Below are 17,761 nucleotides of genomic sequence, written 5' to 3' on the forward strand. Positions count from 1 at the left end.
GTTGCAGCTCAACTGATCTCCCGTCTTTGACCTTTTGCCGTTTGAATGCACGTTCTCCTGTCACGACAACTTCTAATGAATGTCAACAAGCAGGATGCAATTGTCACCTCGTTTGTGTCGATTTCAAATAGGCCACACTTAATAAAATGAATTCTTTCGAAATCTAAACCTGTGCGAGGAGCGTCCTGTCAGCCCCCAACCTTCAGTTCTGCTACTAATGTGAGATCAAAGATGGAATTGGACACAAACGACCTGCAGCGCACTGATCCGCAATCCCATAATTCCTCTTTTTATGCTTTGCCCTGTGCACCAGTTACCAGTCTTTAGCGATGTGTGAAGCAGCAGAGTTTTGTTTCCCATACCGTTTCATCAAATGGTCCCAACAATCCGCCTGCAGTGTGATTTCAACGACTACTAAACTCACTGAAATGAGCCTCTGTGTTTGGAAGGCTTTGGATTTTGCTGTCTATGGGTTGTCTCCTTCCTCGGCCTCTCCAACCTTCCATGGTTCCTCCAATGCAGCTCCTCTCGTTCTCTTCTGCCTCATCCACTACCTGCACGCTCACATCATGGGCTCCGCCTCCCACCGCTCACTTGTAGCCAGCGGTGACGCCACTGGCACTCTCTGTCAGCTGACCCAAGCCAGGATCCTCCCAGTGTGGGCGTCATGATCCTTCCGTGTCTGTTGAGTTGTCTTTTCTTGATGTTCCATGTCATTATTTTAACTAGTCATGTGACTTGATGATCTCAAGATGGCTGTGCCCAGCTCTCAGGGCTTCACTTTGTTTTCCAGGGTGTCCTCTCGTGAGTGCGGGTCATCTTGTTTGTTTCCTGGTGATCTGTCACTTTTTTTTGCCACTTGGCGTCCCGCTGCCTCTTTTCTCCAAACCCATTCAGTGAGCTTCTTTCCTCACTGAGGCTCGTTTGCTCTTTTAAAATAGCAATTTGGTGTCCATAAAACCTGCAACACTCAACCTGAACAGTCTCGCCGAATGTGATGCTGGGCAGACGTTTTTTAGGTTCATTTTTTCTAGTTTGTGCCAAATATACTGTGTGTGTATGCAAATATATATTATTATGGCTCTCTATTATATAAAAGAAATCCTGCGACGAGACGAGACTTTGGCCATGAGATTTGTTCAAGCCCCACCCTCCTCTCCACCATGTTCAGCCACGCCCTCTCACCTCTCATTGGTGTGAATGCTTTGACAGACACAGTTCTTGCGCTCTCAGCTCTTACGTTCCCAATAAAAGAAGACATATTCTGTCCAAATCTTATTGAAGAATTTCATCAACAGAAGAAATGAGCACACGGGCAATCCTAGCACCGGGAAACGATGAAGTCAAACGAATTAACGCAAAAATTGTCGATCGGTTACACGTCAGATTGGTCAAATGCGTATCAATAGACTGAAACAGCTGGTGGTGATGATGAAAACATCAACTTACAATAGCATGCAGAAGAATGTCTACAACCGTTAACACCGTCGGGTCTTCTGCCGGCTGAAGTCTGTTGATAGAAGGACGAATCCAAAAAAGGTGATGTAGTCCATCTTCAGGGGACAGCATGGGACACCAAAGGAGATCTCGATATGCCGTTCATATTCAAACGTTTACAGTTTCCTGTTAGAAGAGCTCTGGCTCTGACAATGAACAAATCTCAGGGGCAAACATTCGAAAAAGTCGTTTTATTTATTAGAAAGAAAGAAATGAAATTCACTCGCGAGCTGTTATACGTCGCGCTGTCACGATCAAAGTCCAAACACGGAATCAAACGTTTTACAGTAAAAGTGTACGTTTAAAAAGTATTTGTGTGTTCATTTCAAAGCCAAACAGAATGAAAACGTATAACAACATGAAACTGGATTTACTTTCAATTTATTACGTTTTTTCACTTTTTTATGTGGTTAATCACGCGCTGTAATGTAAAATAGTTAGTTCTGTTATGCATACGTCACAATTCCCATGAAAATAACAATCTGTTTAAATTGAACATCCACTTCCCCATACGTGGGCAGCAGAGCCACAAAGAGGCTAGCGGGTAGTGCCCGCCTGGGGGTTGGCGAGCGAAGCTCCCTAGTATATATATATATATGTAGTGAAAGCAAACAAAGAGTAACGTAACAAGTGTTGGGTGTCCTGGCCGATTCCCCATTTGAAGTCCAGACAGTCAAGCGACTCTCGTTGTCTCAGGAGTAACTCAAGGACTTAAGAGGTCCGGAGCTCCATGTCACTCTGAGGACAGTCCAAGAATGACCCGCACTTCCGGTGGCTACGTCCGTTAAATACCAGTGGGAGAGTAAGGGGCGGGGTTTTGTGACTCCAGGAAATGACCTCAGCAGTCGTCCAGCAGCTTCTCTTCCTCCATTCTAGGGAGACAGGAGACAAAGTGAGGGGCACATGGGGTCCAACGGAAGGGCCAGAGAGGCTGGAGGTCTGTTGTTTGTGGATCAGCACACCCACCTTCTCGGCGTCACTCAGAGGGACGGCCACAAGAGCGCCTCCCGCTGTTCACATGAGCAACAGGCGTCTAATAAACAAGTTACACAACAATCCGACTTTATTATTTTTATAGCACCTTTCAAATGAAGCCGACGTCAAACGGCTTTGCAGAACAACCGGTCAGCTTTTGTTTTGGCCTCCAGCTTTTTTAATGCACTTTGTTAGAAAAAGGTCACCACACAGTCAGTCGAGGTTTATTTCATATAGCGCCCGCCTTTCTTTAGAAGAATAGTTACAAAGCACTCATTCAGCTGTTATTTGTAAAGCGGTCACTTTGTATTCTGCATTGTGCAGGCAAACACTTCACACAGCCATTGGTCAGACTTTATTTAGTATAGCGCCTTTCATAGTGGACCCCCCAAGGCACAGCAGTTCACTGTGCATCCATATTGCCCTGAGAGTCAGTGCTGGGGACCTGCACATTTTATACAGTTATATAGCGCCTTTCACACAGAACACCGCCCGAGGCACTTGACAGATGATGACGGTGCGAGGACTGACAGGTGGTCCCACTTCACTCATCTCAGCTTTAAGAGGTGACGTCTGTCCTACAGGGTGACGTCCGTCAGCCAACTCCTTGGTATTTAACAGAACAGAAACAGCAGGCCAGGCCACCAGCTTACGATGACAATAGCACATGTGACCATGATGGGGACACAGGTGGGTGTACAGACACATTGAGTCACCGGGGTGTATGCTATTATATAGCGCCTTTTCAGAGTGAACACCAGCCAACTTACAGGAGTAGTACAGTGGTCTCTGCAACGTGGGACCTGGCACGTGAAGTGACTTACTCGGGGACAACCATGGAGTCAGCAGGGGTGAGACCTTGTGGGTTTGTATAGCGCCTTTCCATAGTGACCCTCATCACTGCAAAAGGCTCGTCAGTGGTGCAGCACGTGCGCTTGTGTCTACTAAATGAGATATGACAGGTGGGGTGGCACCAAGTTGGCAAAGACCTGAATTTGTGCCTTTGTAGTTTTATATAGCGCCTTTAATTGTGATAAAAGGCTCATCACTGGAACAGCGCACGTGATTCCGTACCTCTACTATGTGGGATCAGCCAGGTGGAGTGGCATGGAGGTTGGATTGGTGTCCTTGTGGATTTATATAGCGTCTTTGTCACTAGAAAAGGCTCAAGAGTGGTCCGGTATGCTCCTACTGCATAGGATATGACAGGTGGGGTGACACGGAGTAAGCGGTGGTGCTGAATCTGTGTCCTTGTAGCTTTATATAGTGCCTTTCTATAATGACTGTCCTCACGTCAAGATGGAGTCAGGTGGGAAAGTTGGGGTTATGTAGCGCCTTTTTATGCGCCCCTCTTCACTATAAAAGGATCGTCCCATTCCCGTTATTTCCACTATGGGGGGACTGGCAGGTTTTCTGGGATATCCAAGGAGTCAGTCGATCAGAGGACTAAATCTGCCCTTTTTATAGCTCCTTTCTACAAGGTGATTTCTTTTTATTTTATTTGATCAGATGCAGTGGTTTCTAATTTGTTTTCTCTCAGTGACAGTCCTGGCATGTAAAATGACCAACTTAGGGACACACAGGGACTCAGCGCTGGCAGCTGAAATGCTGCCTTCCTATAAAACGACAGCAGAAGGCACAAGTGGAATACGTGAAGGGGCTTTGATGAAAGGCGCCACCACCCCAATTCCCCCAACACTAGCCACTGCTACCCATTGGTTTCTGTGCCATTCAGTCCAGCGGGCACCCTGCCGTTCTCGCTGTAATGAGGAGCTGCTTTTTCAGGTGACTTAAGAGTGGAGGACACTAGTGGGGTCACTCAGCTCTCGGCCGGTCAGCGGGTGAAACCCAACATTTGACGTTGATGTAAACTCAAGGCACCTGATCTTTGCATAGAAGTGACCAATGTAAGGGTGACAAAAAGCACGCTGGGGACAATCCTCAGGGATGAAAGCACAATGGTCCCACTTTGGGGGGGCGTAGAGGGGGTCCGTTACAACACCCCATCCTCCTCGGTCACTGCTGCCTCTGCCACGCAGATCCAAGTGGACTTCTCTCTCCGGCATGTCAAACCGGAAAACGGATTGAACCAAGCGATGGAAAACGGACCTCCAAATGCCTCCTTCATGCCCGCCCAGTACATCGTCTTCTCCCAGGTGACCGTCTCCTGCTTAAGGCGCTCGATGCCCTGCAACACAAATGACCGGGTCAGTTCACTTCAGGTGCCAGGTGTGGATGGCAGGTCTGTCGCCATCCAAGCTGAAACAGCAAAACAAAACCTTCATGATGTTGGCTTTGTGCCACTCACGCCAAGTGTGCCCAGCCTGTCGACCTCAAGAGCCTTCGACCTGATTATCCAAAGCTGGGGTATTGGGGCAACAGGCTTGGCAATGACAAGGTGCAGTAGAAAACCACCATGTACAGGCCTGGGAAAAAGAAAGTGCCCCCCAAAATCACTTGTTCATAAACCTCCGGTGACAAGGCAAACAGAAGAGACAGGTGTGAAAAGGTAAGTGCACCCTAGAACTCAGGAACAAGTAGTTGTGGTGAAAAGCTTCCATCTGCTCTGACAACGGACGTGTACATCAGGGCAGTGCCAGGCTTTCAACGATTTGTATGCCTGCCCTCCTTCTGTGATTGTACCACCAGAAATTTAGCACACAACTTTCACGTATCATGGGTTCTCTGAAACCATCACTGGGTCAAAATCACCCACCCAGCTACTTGAGTGATTAACGAAGCGGCACTGAAGGGTCCGGCTCGTGTTTGGACTTGAGGCCTCTTAACGAATGCCCCTTCAAGTCAAAGTTCTTTCTTCTAATTTGCCACATTAAATTGTGTTCTAAAGTGAATTGTTAGTTTAATTGTTTTGGAAACCCCCCTTGGCTGTTCTTGCCCCTCACAGCAGGGCTTACGGTTACCAAATACGAGCAGGCTGAGGCAGCAGAGATTTCGATTTAAGAAAAGGCGTCCACCTGATGACGAAGTTAAACAAGACATAATTCTCTTATGGCGGATTCTTGGTCCTGTTTTCTCGAGGTAACAATACGTTTCCTGTTTACTCGTCTGCTCACAGCCGCCATTGTGGGTGGAGTTTTGATGTAAATAAGGAGGCGGATCAGCGCAGAACCAAAGCCCTGTCTCAAGCTGCTTACAGCAAATGGGTCTTCCAAGAAAACTGGTTTGAAAATGCGCCCGTCCAGGATGTGAAGATAAATTTAGAAAACCAAGCGCTCGTTGTTAGCATTGACTTCCTTGTGGTAACCACAATATGGCAGCGTCCTTAGCGTCATGTCCACCCCTGGAAAAACGATGAAAGGTTATTACGATACGATAAACAGTCGGTAAGGCCAGCCGAGCGTCTACTGCTGTAGTGATGCTGATGTTGTACACACGATGTTGCCCTTCATGTGACATGTTTTGAGTCACCCACACACAGCTTGATGTCACGGTCAGGCCAGTTGACGTGTTTCTTATATTTTTTCCGTCGCCTACTCCTTAGGGTGTTGAATGTCTGTGCCTGATCCACACACCTGATCAACGCGCCCTTTGTGTCATCATAGGCTACCACAGCACACAGCTTACTGACTTCTACGTTTCCCCGACACGGGCATTGAGAGTTGCCACACTGTGACCACAGCAACAATGTTTTCCTTTACTGTGCACAATCATGTCACCTTTTAGTGACACAGCTACTGTCACACCACACTGAAGCTTCATATCACGGCAGTTTGGTTGTACAGCGCCATATCACTCGTTGGGTTCAATTTTCGTGTTACCGTCGGATGACCATTTCACATCATCATCGTCATCATCATCACTATCACCCGATTCAAGTGATGGCTCACTTTCAGTTCAGTCCACAACTGCCTTTATGGCTTTTTGTTGGCAGCTGTGTTTTTCATTGGAGGCTCCACCCCAGTCATGAATATTGATGAGTCACCTTAGAGTGGCATAATGGACAGAAATATTTGTGAGTGTTATTGGGGCTTAAGAATGTAAAGCGGATCATTAAACGTCACCCCAGGTCAGACGCGGGTTAACCGTATTTATGTAGAATTCCCAGCTGAGTTAACGCCAAGGATGTTAAAGCGTAGGCTGGATGTGAGGCCTCAACTGGAGCATCTACTGAAAGCGGGCCTGCGAGGTTGTAGCGCTCAACATCATGGATGACTGCTTGTTATGGTGTTGAAATATGCTGAGAGTTAAGATCACACGACAGCAGACGTTTCCTGAAGTGCTGATCTGTTGTGTTTGTTTGCTGGGGTTTCCTTTCACGGTGCACTGTGATACACCACATTGGCAACAGCCTGCCTTTACACACACATGAACTTTAATGTTGGCCCACCCTTTGCAGCTCTAACAGCTTCGACTCTTCTGGGAAGGCTTTCCACGAGGTGTACGAGTGTCTTTATGGGAATTGGAGACCAGGACAGCATTTGTGAGGTCAGGCACTGAGGTTGGACGAGAAGGCCTGACTCGCTCAAATTCATCCCAAAGGTCTTCTGTCGGGCTGAGGTCAGAGCTCTGCGCAGGCCAGTCCAGGTCCCCCATTTCTTTACAGACCTTGCTTTGTGCACTGGTGTGTGTGAGCGGTCATGTTGGAACAGGAAGGGGCCATCCCCAAACTGAAAATGAAAATGGCTTAGTATGCTGAAGCATTAAGAGTTCCTTTCACTGGAACCCCACACCATAATGTCCCCTCCACCAGACTTGGCACAATGCAGTCTGGCGAGTCCCGTTCTCCTGGTCAGACTCGTCTGTACTGCTCTCGAGTCCAGTGGCGTTATGGTGGGCTTTACACCACTGCATCTGATGCTCCGCATTGCACTTGGTGATGTCAGGCTTGGCTGCAGCTGCTCGGCCGTGGAGACCCATTCATTCTCTGAAGCTCTCTCTCTACACTGCACTGTTCTTGAGCTTTTGCTGGTCTGTAGTTATGGACTCTGCAGAAAGTTGGCGACTTCTGCACTTCTGACTTCTCCCCGCTCTGTGATTTGACGTGGCTTACCACTTCGTGGCCGAGTTGCTGTTGTTCCCAATTGCTTCCACTTTCTTATAATACCACCAACGGTTGACTGTAGTGAGGAAGTTTCACGGATGGACTTATTGCACAGGTGGCATCCTCTCACGGTGCCACGCTTGAATTCAACAAACTCCTGAGAGCGGCCCACTCTTTCACAAGTGTCTGTAGAAGCCGTCTGCGTGTCGAGGGGCTCGAGTTTATACACCTGAGGCCATGGAAGTGATCGGAACACCTGAACTCAATGACTTGGAGGATACTTTGGACAATATAGTGTATCCAGCATGGTGATAATTGAACAATATCACATCTATTAAGCAGATGTAAGGGAATAAACAGCCATTAGGGGGTGCTGTGCAGGGTGTCAGCTGTGCAGAAATGTCAGAAGCTTGAGCTCCAAATATCCGAGAGGTGAGCAGACTGAATAAGAAGAAAGACTGGAGAGGACAAGTGCGGACTTAGAAGTTTGGAGGACCTGGAGGACCAGAAGGTTTATCATCCTTTTCCCATTTAGAGAAACACAGAGAACGTCCCCTCCCTGACGGAGGACTGGGGTTGGGCATGAAATGTGACTAAAGTGACGGATTGGATTGGATGAACCAAAGGAGCTGCCACCACCCATCGGTCCAGGTGTTGTGATAAGGATGGTATACGTTGGTCTCTCTCTCATCGTCTTGTCATGAAGAGAAGACCACCTACCTCTCTTGACATTTTTTCCACAATGAAGACAACTCTATCTCAGCAGCCATACTGTGAGACGTGCTTGTGGTCTCTTTCAATGCTCCACTCGAAGGACATGCGGCACTGATGACCAAGCCAGGCACAACATGTGACAGAAGATCCACTGCTACTTAGGCTGTAATGGCAGTTTTGTCACACTCTTTTTATTTTGCTTATAATTTGGACAAATGGCCTACAATACGTGATTTATAAAATGTGTAGCTGCTCCTCCTGCCTGTTCATCCTCTGTCATAGCGGTAAAGAAGGGAAGATGGGGTGGGGGTGCTGAAGTACAGTGACTGACCACAGCGTGTATGGCATTTGACGCATTACACAATAAAGAGGGTGGCCAGAGAATAAAGCGTCTTGAGCCTGGGAATGGCGCTATACAAATAAAATGTATTGTGATTATTATTAATATACGACAAACCACAGCTGAAGAGGAGAAAAGCGGGTACCTGAGCACCCATCACTGAAGACAACTGATGTCCCAAACACATTTCAGGGGAGCTGCAGCCGCAGCGGGCGAGACGTGGCGCCGTAGAGAATGAACCCTGGCCATGTCTCTCACTAGCGGCTCTTATGTAGGGTGGTGAGGTGGAGCAATCGCTCCTGGAGCGGCTTCAGAGATCTAGTGCCATCTGTTTGAATCATCAGTAAAAATAATAACAGGAACCTGCATACGGTCACTCAAACCTCTCACACCTCAACGCAAATAAACGATTAACATCAATTAGCAAACTTACTGTAATGAAAGACATCACTTCCGCTTTAGCACAGGAGGTCCCACCTCTTCCACCCCACGGGCCACAAGTTAAGGCTCACTACTTGAGACGAGACGGAGCTCCGCTATGGAAGGCCCGTCCTCTGAACTGCGTGTCCTGAGAGAGGCTCTGAGGGATGAGAACATCAAATGGGGTCCTGGCAGGTCCCCATCACTTTCTCTATCTTCCTATTGTATCTTATTTGCACTCCTTTTGCGGCTTTTGAACGGTCTTATCCAGAATTTGCTTTGTTCCTCTCTCTTTGTGCTGCACTAACAGGCCGAGATCAGCGCCCTGAAGCCACAATGAAGACTCCTGACTAAAGCCTCCTGCCGTGGGTTATGGCTGAGGGGTGAATACTCACAGAACGAGTTATTTAACATTTTCAAATATGTCCTCGCAGTGTTTAGGGTTGACCAGTGAGAGTGAACCAAACTGAGCCACACAAAGAAACATGGAAATGCCCAAGGGGTCAACCGTTGATGGATGATTAACACTTATGGCAACGCGTCTCCGCCAGAAGGTGTGCTTTGTGAAGCTCCTGCTCAATAAAAGTTGTCAGACTTACAAGGTGGGGATGCCAAGTGAAGAGTCTAATTATCAGGAAGGTGACAGACAAGGATAACAATTGAGGACTTTCAGCTTGGCATGGCTGCTCTGTAACACAACACGCCAGCCTCATGGCTGCCACAGTCCAGACACGTCTTTACTGTTTAGTCATCTTCATTCCCTGCATATTTTCATTTCAGACCAAATTTCAACACCATAACAAGTAGTCGTCCATGGAGAAATGAAACACAACAAACTCGCTGGTCTGCTTTAAGTAGATCTTCCAGTCGAGTGCTCACATCCAATCCATACCTTTAACCTCCTTGGCATTCTCTCTGAGCGTGAATCAACTCGAAATTCTTTGTAAATACAATTAAACCCGAGTCAGATCTGAGGTGACATTTTATGTTCTGCTTTATGTTTTTAAGTCCAAATGACACTTGGGGCAGCACTCTGCTGCCATCTAGAGGAAGAAATAGCATCATGCTGCAGAAAATCTGGAATATTTCTGTGTTTTGCCACTCTAAGGTAACTCATCAATATTCATGAGTGGGGTGGAGCCTCAGTTGTAGAATGAGCTGAAAGTGAAGCATTGCTTGACTCGAGTGACAGTGATGACAATGTGAACTGGTCATCGGTCGTTGACATGGCAGGCGAGCCTGATGCACAATGTGGTGCTATTCTGTATGCCGCACCATGCCTGGTGAATTCAGTTGTGTGAAGCGGACAGCAGCTGTGCGACAAACAGCCAAAATAACTGTGATCGAGTGTAAGGACAAGCAAGTCGTTTGCCCCCTAAGCACTGATAACAATGCAGAGACTGTCAATGTCTGCGGCAGGGAAAGTGCGGAAGTTGCTAAGCCTGGCACTGTGGCAGCCCACATTAACACAAGGGGTACGACGAAGGTGAAGGTCAGGCACCAACATTCTACCCTATCATGTGTGAGCAACTGAAAAAAATAAGTGTGCACAGAAACATACATCTATGGTCCCATTGTGACATCAGACTGTGCTTTGGTGACTCAAAACGTGTCACATGAAGACATTTAGTAAATCTGCATCGGTACAGAGTGGACACTCGACAGACTCTTCCGACTGTGTTAATGTCGATGTTTTGGTCTTTACGTGTTCGGTAGCACATAACAACATTTTAACACTAAAGAGGGTGGCACACTCCTCTCTCTGCCTTGTTCTGAGAATTTACTGAAGCACCAATTACGCCAGCTGTGACCGCCACACATATGGCTTTTTACGCAGACATGGTCGTTGAAATGGCATTGTTCTCTTTCCGTACTCAAAGTATGATAATGCTTTTAAGATGCATAATTAAAACAGGACGCTTCATTACACAATCACGAGCGAGTGACAGAGAGAGCTGGGCGACTTCCAGTCAGATGAACGAGAATCGTTAGACGGAGTCCGGGTTAGGAATCAGAGGAGTCGAGTCTCACAAGTCAGGGGGTTCTTACACATCTACCAGTGTTAACAAAATGAAAGACGATGATGGCGGCATCACGCAGGACACGTACGCGCTTCAGCACTCCTGAAGCAATTCAAAGGATTCACCAAAGAGAGTCGCTCACAAAGAACAAACCGTTCTCAAATCGCCCATCACTACTATAGCACCTCACCTACACTGCAACTGACCCATCAAGTCGGCCCTTCATGTAAACAGTAGCTTCAGACTAAGGTGACGTAATGGATATACAACAAAAACAATAAAAATATTTTAAAAATGAACAGATACGTCATTTCCATCTGTGGAAAAAGCAAATGCACCCTTGGGTCCAGCCCTGCAATGGCCGTGTGCCCTGGGCTAGCTGGGATTGGCTCCAGCACCCACCGTGACCCCAGTCTGGATTAACCAGGTTAGAAAATAACATGACATGCCCAGACCCTTCGGTCTACCAGCTGCTACTGCCCCTCTCAAGTTGGTGTTTCCTAGACCTGGCAAGCCGTCTCTGACTTTGACTGGTAGAAAGTTCTTTCAGCTTCTCAGCTCTGAGGGTGGTCTTGCATGCAATGATGAATTCCTAGTGGATTCCGTGAAGGGGGCCCTGATGCAGCCAAGCAGGCCCAACTCAGAACATCTTCACCAATTTTCCCCTCCATGCTTTACAGTTGGCATCGGGTTCTTCTGGTCAAATGCTGTCTTTTAGTTTTCACCAAACATGAGGCCTATTGCCTTTGTGTCTGCCTCGTCTGTCCACATTGTCCCAGAAGTCCTGGTCTTTGTTTAGGCGTTCTTGGCGAAACTTCTGCCTTGCCCAAATGTTTCCAACTGGCACACAACCCATGCAGATGTAATTTGTGCAGCGTCTTTCTAATGGCGGACTCCTGCACTTTGTCATTAACAGAGAAAAGAGCTACCTGAGGGCCTCACAGTGAACTTCTGGGTGTCTTTGAGAATTCTGCCCTTGAGCTGACCTAACCAAGGGCCTGGCCTGGGCAAGTTGGATATCTTTTGAAATCCCTTCAGAGACTCGCAGAACCTTTCTAAAGACCTCCTAGAGCTCGCTCTCAGCATGGTGATCACACTTCAACAAGTACGGGTTTGTTTCTCTGCTTTGAAAGAACGCGTGGTTTCTAACCAGGTCTCATCCTGCCTTGTACAGAATGTAGTGCTCGATGTCAGCCAGTCCAGTTTCAAGACTGAGATGGCTCTACTAAAGGTGGTCGACCAGCTGCGACTGGCTAGAGCTACCAACATGTCATCGGTACAGATTCATCTAGATCTCTCCACTGCCTTTGGCACAGTCAACCCCAACATCCTTGATGGCCCCCTCTCTGTTCTCAGATGGTTTGAGTCGTATATCTCAGGCAAATCCTACAGTGTGTCCCTGGCAAGGACAGTTGTCAAAGGCACATCAAGTGTGCCCCAAGGACCAGTGCTGGGTCCTCTACTCTTCTCTCAGTACACCACTTGACTGGGTCCCATCATCCAATCCCATGGGTTCACTTATCAGTGCTATGCCAATGACACACAGCTGTACCTGTCATTCCCTCCAGAGAACAATATGGTGTCAGCCAGAGTCTCTGCATGTCTTAATGATATCTCAACCTGGATGAAGGACCACCACCTACAGCTCAACTTGGCAAAAACCGAGATTCTTGTGATCCCGGCTTGCCAGTCTGCTCAGCTCTCTTTCTCTGTACAGCTTGGCTCACTGTCACATAAAACTTGACAGGTCAGTACGCAACCTTGGGGTGGTGACTAATGAGCAGCTACATATCTTCTTCTGACCACACTTCTACTGTTTCTCGTTCATACAGGTTCAACATGCAGAAGATCAGACCTTATCTGACGGAGTATGCAGCACAGCTTCTGTTCCAGGCTTTGGTCTTGACATGTCTGGGCCACTGCAACTCGCTCCTGGCAGGAGGACCTATAAGTGCTATCAAACCGCTGCAGATGGCACAGAATATTTAACCAGCCGAGACAGGCACATGTCACTCCACTGGCTCCCTGTAGCAGCACCCATTCATCTTGTCTACTGAGTAGTCAGTGGGTCAACACTGGAGTGTATGGAGATACTGGGGAGGTGCTGTGCTCCTTGTCACCCACTCAGGTCTGCCACTGAACAGCATCTGGTGATGCCACCTCAACATGGTGTCAAGTCTCATCCAGACCCTTATGTGTACTTCAAAGTTGGTGAAATGAGCTGCCCACCTTCATCTGTACTGCTGACTCCCTCAATGAATTTAAGAAGCATCTGTCAAATTAATCTTTTATGTTGTTGGACAGGGGTGCCCACACTTTTTACTTTTAACATGACCGGGTCAAAATGATCTACTTACATTAAAAATGCTCTCTCTCTCTATATATATCTATATATACTGAGTATCAGAGGTGGCTAGTAACAAGTTACATTGACTCCGTTACGTTTACTCGAGTAACTTTTTTTTTTAAACATTGTACTTCTTAAGAGTAGTTTTACTGCACCATACTTTTTACTTGAGTACATTTGTGAAGAAGAAACGCTACTCTTACTCCGCTACATTGGGCGACACTCGAATCGTTACTTTTTTTCCATTTTCAATCTGCTCTGTGTAGCGGATGCTGTCAAGTTGCACACACGCCTTTCATTGCGTCTCCAGCTCTGACGCGAGGTTTTGGATGTTCCCCAAATCAGGCGCTGCAGCTTTGAGTACAGATGTTGCATTTTTCATTTGAAAGCATTAACTGAGCTGATCATATTGACCATTTTGGTTTTCTCTTTTCCTTGCAGCTGTAAATTAAGCTCATTCAACATGTTGGTCAGGTCGGAAAAAAAATGCCAAGTCTAGCAGCCATTGATCGTTATTAAGTTGCTTGTATTCTGCATGTTTAATGACGAGGAGAAACTCCTTTATCTCCGGCCAGGGGTCTTGAAATCTCAGTAGGTATTTCTCCTTAGCCACCTGCCTCATCTCTCCATCTTGGAAGGACTTCTTATGCTTAATGATCGAGTGACTCTCCCTGAACAATACTTTGGTGTGTCTGCTTTTGCTTTTGAATTCAGCCGAGTGACAAATGACGGCTGTCCGATTAACTGTGATTTTAGTTCCCTCTCCTTTCTCTTTCTCAGATCGCTTTTCAGAAGGAAGTCAGTTTCGGAGATTGTATTAACAGTTTGAAAGTGCCTTTCTACATTTTCCTTCTTTGGAATAGCAATGATAGACTGACAGATCAGACAAACACACTTCGATTGTGACATTGTGAGAGAAAAAAATCCTCTTCCAACTCCACATCCAGCCCATAAACAACAATTTTTTTTGAATCCCTTCTTTAGTCGATATAAATTGGAAGGCTAACTAGATCACTTAGATAGCCGGAGTTTTGCAGTAGCTCACGTGTTTGATCAATCGTGCGTGCGGGCGGGATGACCAGTGTCTTAGAAGAGAAGAGATCTCAGACTGGCCGCCCTGTATGTCAATCAGGTGGCGAATGCCATAGGGAGGATATATGATAGGCTAATGTTTAAAAAAATGTTTTTTGAATGCAATGCGATCTACGTGCACTACTTTTCCGATCTACCGGTCGATCGCCGTATTAGGCACCCCTGTTGTTGGATAATTTGTTGTTTCAAGTTTATTTGTTTTATTGATTATAATTTACGATTATATATTTATTATTTATTACATCTTTTCACTAGTGCCATTCAATTTCTGTTACCTGTCCTACTGCACTTGCTGAACAAACAGGTCCCAGGCAGCTGTTATTGGATTATGTTGACCTCTTTTGTAAGTCACTTTGGGTAAAAGTACATAAATGTAAATGTAAATGACAAACGAAGATAGCGGAGGTTTAAATAGGAGGAGCGGCTCAGAGGAGATCCTCGCCAGTGACGTTCTAAACACGTGCACCCGATTCTAATTTGAGGTGTCTGAGGTATCGACTAATAGAGGCTGCTCTTACTTCATCCACATGTGAAATTTGCATTGATGCTTATTTAAATTAAACAATGGACTGCACAATATCCATATGAGGGAGAATCAAAGAGTAAAGGCAATTTACCTTTTAACAGTGGTAACTGTGAGCAGATGAATGTGACAGTTTCTCCATGTTGTCCCCCTGCAGTTCGCGGTTCTTCTTGTGTTGTTCCACTGACTGAAGCAGATTTTTGGCTGCTCCCAATTCCAGCTCTGCTCCACTTTCTTAATCTTGTCATCAGAGGTGAACCTGTGACAGTACAGTACCTTTTAAAGTGGCCCAATGATGGGACAGCATTCCTCCTCTGTTGTTGTCCACTGCAGGTCTCAGTTTCTCTCTTAAGAGTAGCACAAGGTTTCCAAAGAAAGCACCAGAGTAGGACCCTGCATGTGCCAAAACAAGGTCACCATGATATTCTTGGCGGAGGGCGGTCGCTTGAATTTTTTCTTTACTGGAGAAGACTGATGTCCAGTTTTGTTTTGTTAACACTGGTAGATGTGTAAGAACCCCCTGACTTGTGAGACTCGACTCCTCTGATTCATAAACGAGTTGCTAACCCAGATGCTCGTTCATCTGACTGGAAGTCGCCCAGCTCTCTCTGTCACTCACAGTGATGAACCCACATCTCAATCCACTCCAAAGCACTCAGATCTTCTTCCAGAAAATGTTTCGCACTACGTCAGCTTCTATTCGTTGCAGTTACCACGTCATTTTAAAATTTCCTTTACTTTTTGTGAATTGAGGTTACATCCCCTTTATCTAAAGATACTGTGTATATGAAGGTCAAATCTGGATAAGTATATAGTAACTCAAAAAAAAAAAAAAAAGGCGCATTTGATGGGGTGCACTTACTTTTTCACACGACTGCACATAGTGGACTCCTGCTAGGTTGCTCTTTTCCCAGGGCCACAATATCCAGTGAGGTTCCTTTTGCAACTGTCACTGCTCAGTTTGTCCATATGACACATTACTGTACCGTGACAACTAAGTGACACAAAACCAATAAACACCAGGAAAAAAATCTGTCCAGCTTAATTTCACCCTCATTTTAGCATTTAAAATTGGGACTGACATGTTAAAAATTTGCCCTGCAGTGGGCTGGCGCCCTGCCCGGGGTTTGTTTCCTGCCTTGTGCCCTGTGTTGGCTGGGATTGGCTCCAGCAGACCCCCGTGAACCTGTAGTTAGGATATAGCTGGTTGGATAATGGATGGATGGATATTAATTCTGTTTTGTTAAATTAAAGCAGATAATTTAGTACAACAAATCTTTGGTTGCAAGACAGGACCTTGAATGGTTTCACATCAGAAGCAGCTTTGAATTTGATCTCCAAGCCACCAATGGCTCCCCACAATTCCTGCCCAGGGATTCCATGTGGACGTTGCATATTCTCCCCACGTTTCATCCCAAAGACAATCAGGCTTACTGGCACCCCTGAATTTTGGCTCTCCTGTCACGTGCCCAGTGCTGCCATGACAGACTCTCATGTCCCCAGTCCTCTCCACTCCTCCATTGCACAGTTTCGCCGTCAACACAGAAAGAAATCAAAGGCAGCGGCAGCCACAAGAGGGATGAGGAACTGTAGGACATGGCCAGGAGTGCAGAATGACTTCAAACACACAGAAGGGCATGACAGGGCCCTTGGCCTTCTCTTAAAGTTTAAAAAAAGTGACTCTCAAAAAATAACTCGCTTCTGGCTTGTGTTTCTTAGGGTGCTACATTTATTAAAATGGGCCGTAGCTTCAGTTTTTTAATATACAAATTTCTTGTTTCTTTATGAGGAAAACAAGATAAAACACTCAATTATCAGCTTAATTATCCCGAGACTGATCAGTCATATGAAATATACGAAGTAAGGACTGACTGCTGAAAAACTTTACAGAAATGAATATTTTACACCCCAGAAGACAGACGTGTCCCACATGTACAATATTGTCAAGGCAGCATACCAAACTATTGCTTGTTTGTTACTTCATGCAGTGAAAAGCAAAAGTTCTGGGACAGTACAGAGTGGGCATCTCCATCTATGTTTGTTTTCTAACTTGAGAAGGAAGGTAAGGAGGCTTCAGCGAACACTAGATGATAGCCATCCTATGTACAGCGCCTCCAGAAAGTCTTCAGACCCCTGTACTCTGATGTTATGTGGCAGCCTCATGCTAAAAACATTTAAGTTTACATTTCTCCTCCTCAAACAACACTCAACACCCCAGAAAGATAAAGTGGAAAAAAAAAAAAAAAATCTCTCATTGAAACGAGCATTCAGACCCTTTGCTTTGGCTCAGGTGCAATCTATTCTATTGACCACCCTTGAGATGTATGGACTCTATCTGTGGTCAGTTCAGTTAACTGGATAGGATTAGAAAAGATGGGACAAATGTCAAAGGAAGGTCCACCAGGTGGGTAAAAACCAAGCCAGGAGGTCAAAGGAACGGCCTGCACAGCTCAGAGACAGGTTTGTGTCGAGGTCAAGGCACAGATCAGGCAAAGGTTACAAAAACATTCTGCAGCACTGCCGGTTCCCAAGAGTAAAGTGGTCTCCATATTTCTTAAACAGAACCCGTAGTACTAGGGTGTTGTACTGTGTTAGCCATTATGAATGTGGAGAAGGTCCTCTGGGCCTGAGTTGCCTTGAAAGCTTGCATATTGTAATCTTTTTAGTTAGCCAATAGAAAGTGTCATTTTGCTTGGCTCTTCTTAAACAGAACCCTAAATCTAACCATAACCCTAATTTGGAACTACGCACTGCTGAGGCCTCATCTGGAGCTGTGTTTGCAGTTTTGGTCTCCAAGGGACAAAAATGACAAAGCAGTGTTAGAAAATGT

General features: G+C 46.2%; 1 protein-coding gene across 5 annotated transcripts in view; it reads right to left on the reverse strand.

The window, feature by feature from the left end:
- Positions 1-2,542: 2,542 nt before the first annotated feature.
- Positions 2,543-17,761, reverse strand: part of zdhhc3a (zinc finger DHHC-type palmitoyltransferase 3a) — a 58,623-nt gene continuing 43,404 nt past the window's right edge. For all 5 annotated transcript variants that reach the window (XM_039737349.1, XM_039737346.1, XM_039737345.1 and 2 more), the window contains one exon: positions 2,543-4,660. In XM_039737349.1, the coding sequence (XP_039593283.1) occupies positions 4,466-4,660 (195 nt within the window). In that variant the 3' untranslated portion in view covers positions 2,543-4,465. The remainder of the gene's footprint in view (positions 4,661-17,761) is intronic.

The sequence above is a fragment of the Polypterus senegalus genome, chromosome 15, assembly GCF_016835505.1.
Source record: "Polypterus senegalus isolate Bchr_013 chromosome 15, ASM1683550v1, whole genome shotgun sequence".
Lineage (NCBI taxonomy): Eukaryota > Metazoa > Chordata > Cladistia > Polypteriformes > Polypteridae > Polypterus > Polypterus senegalus.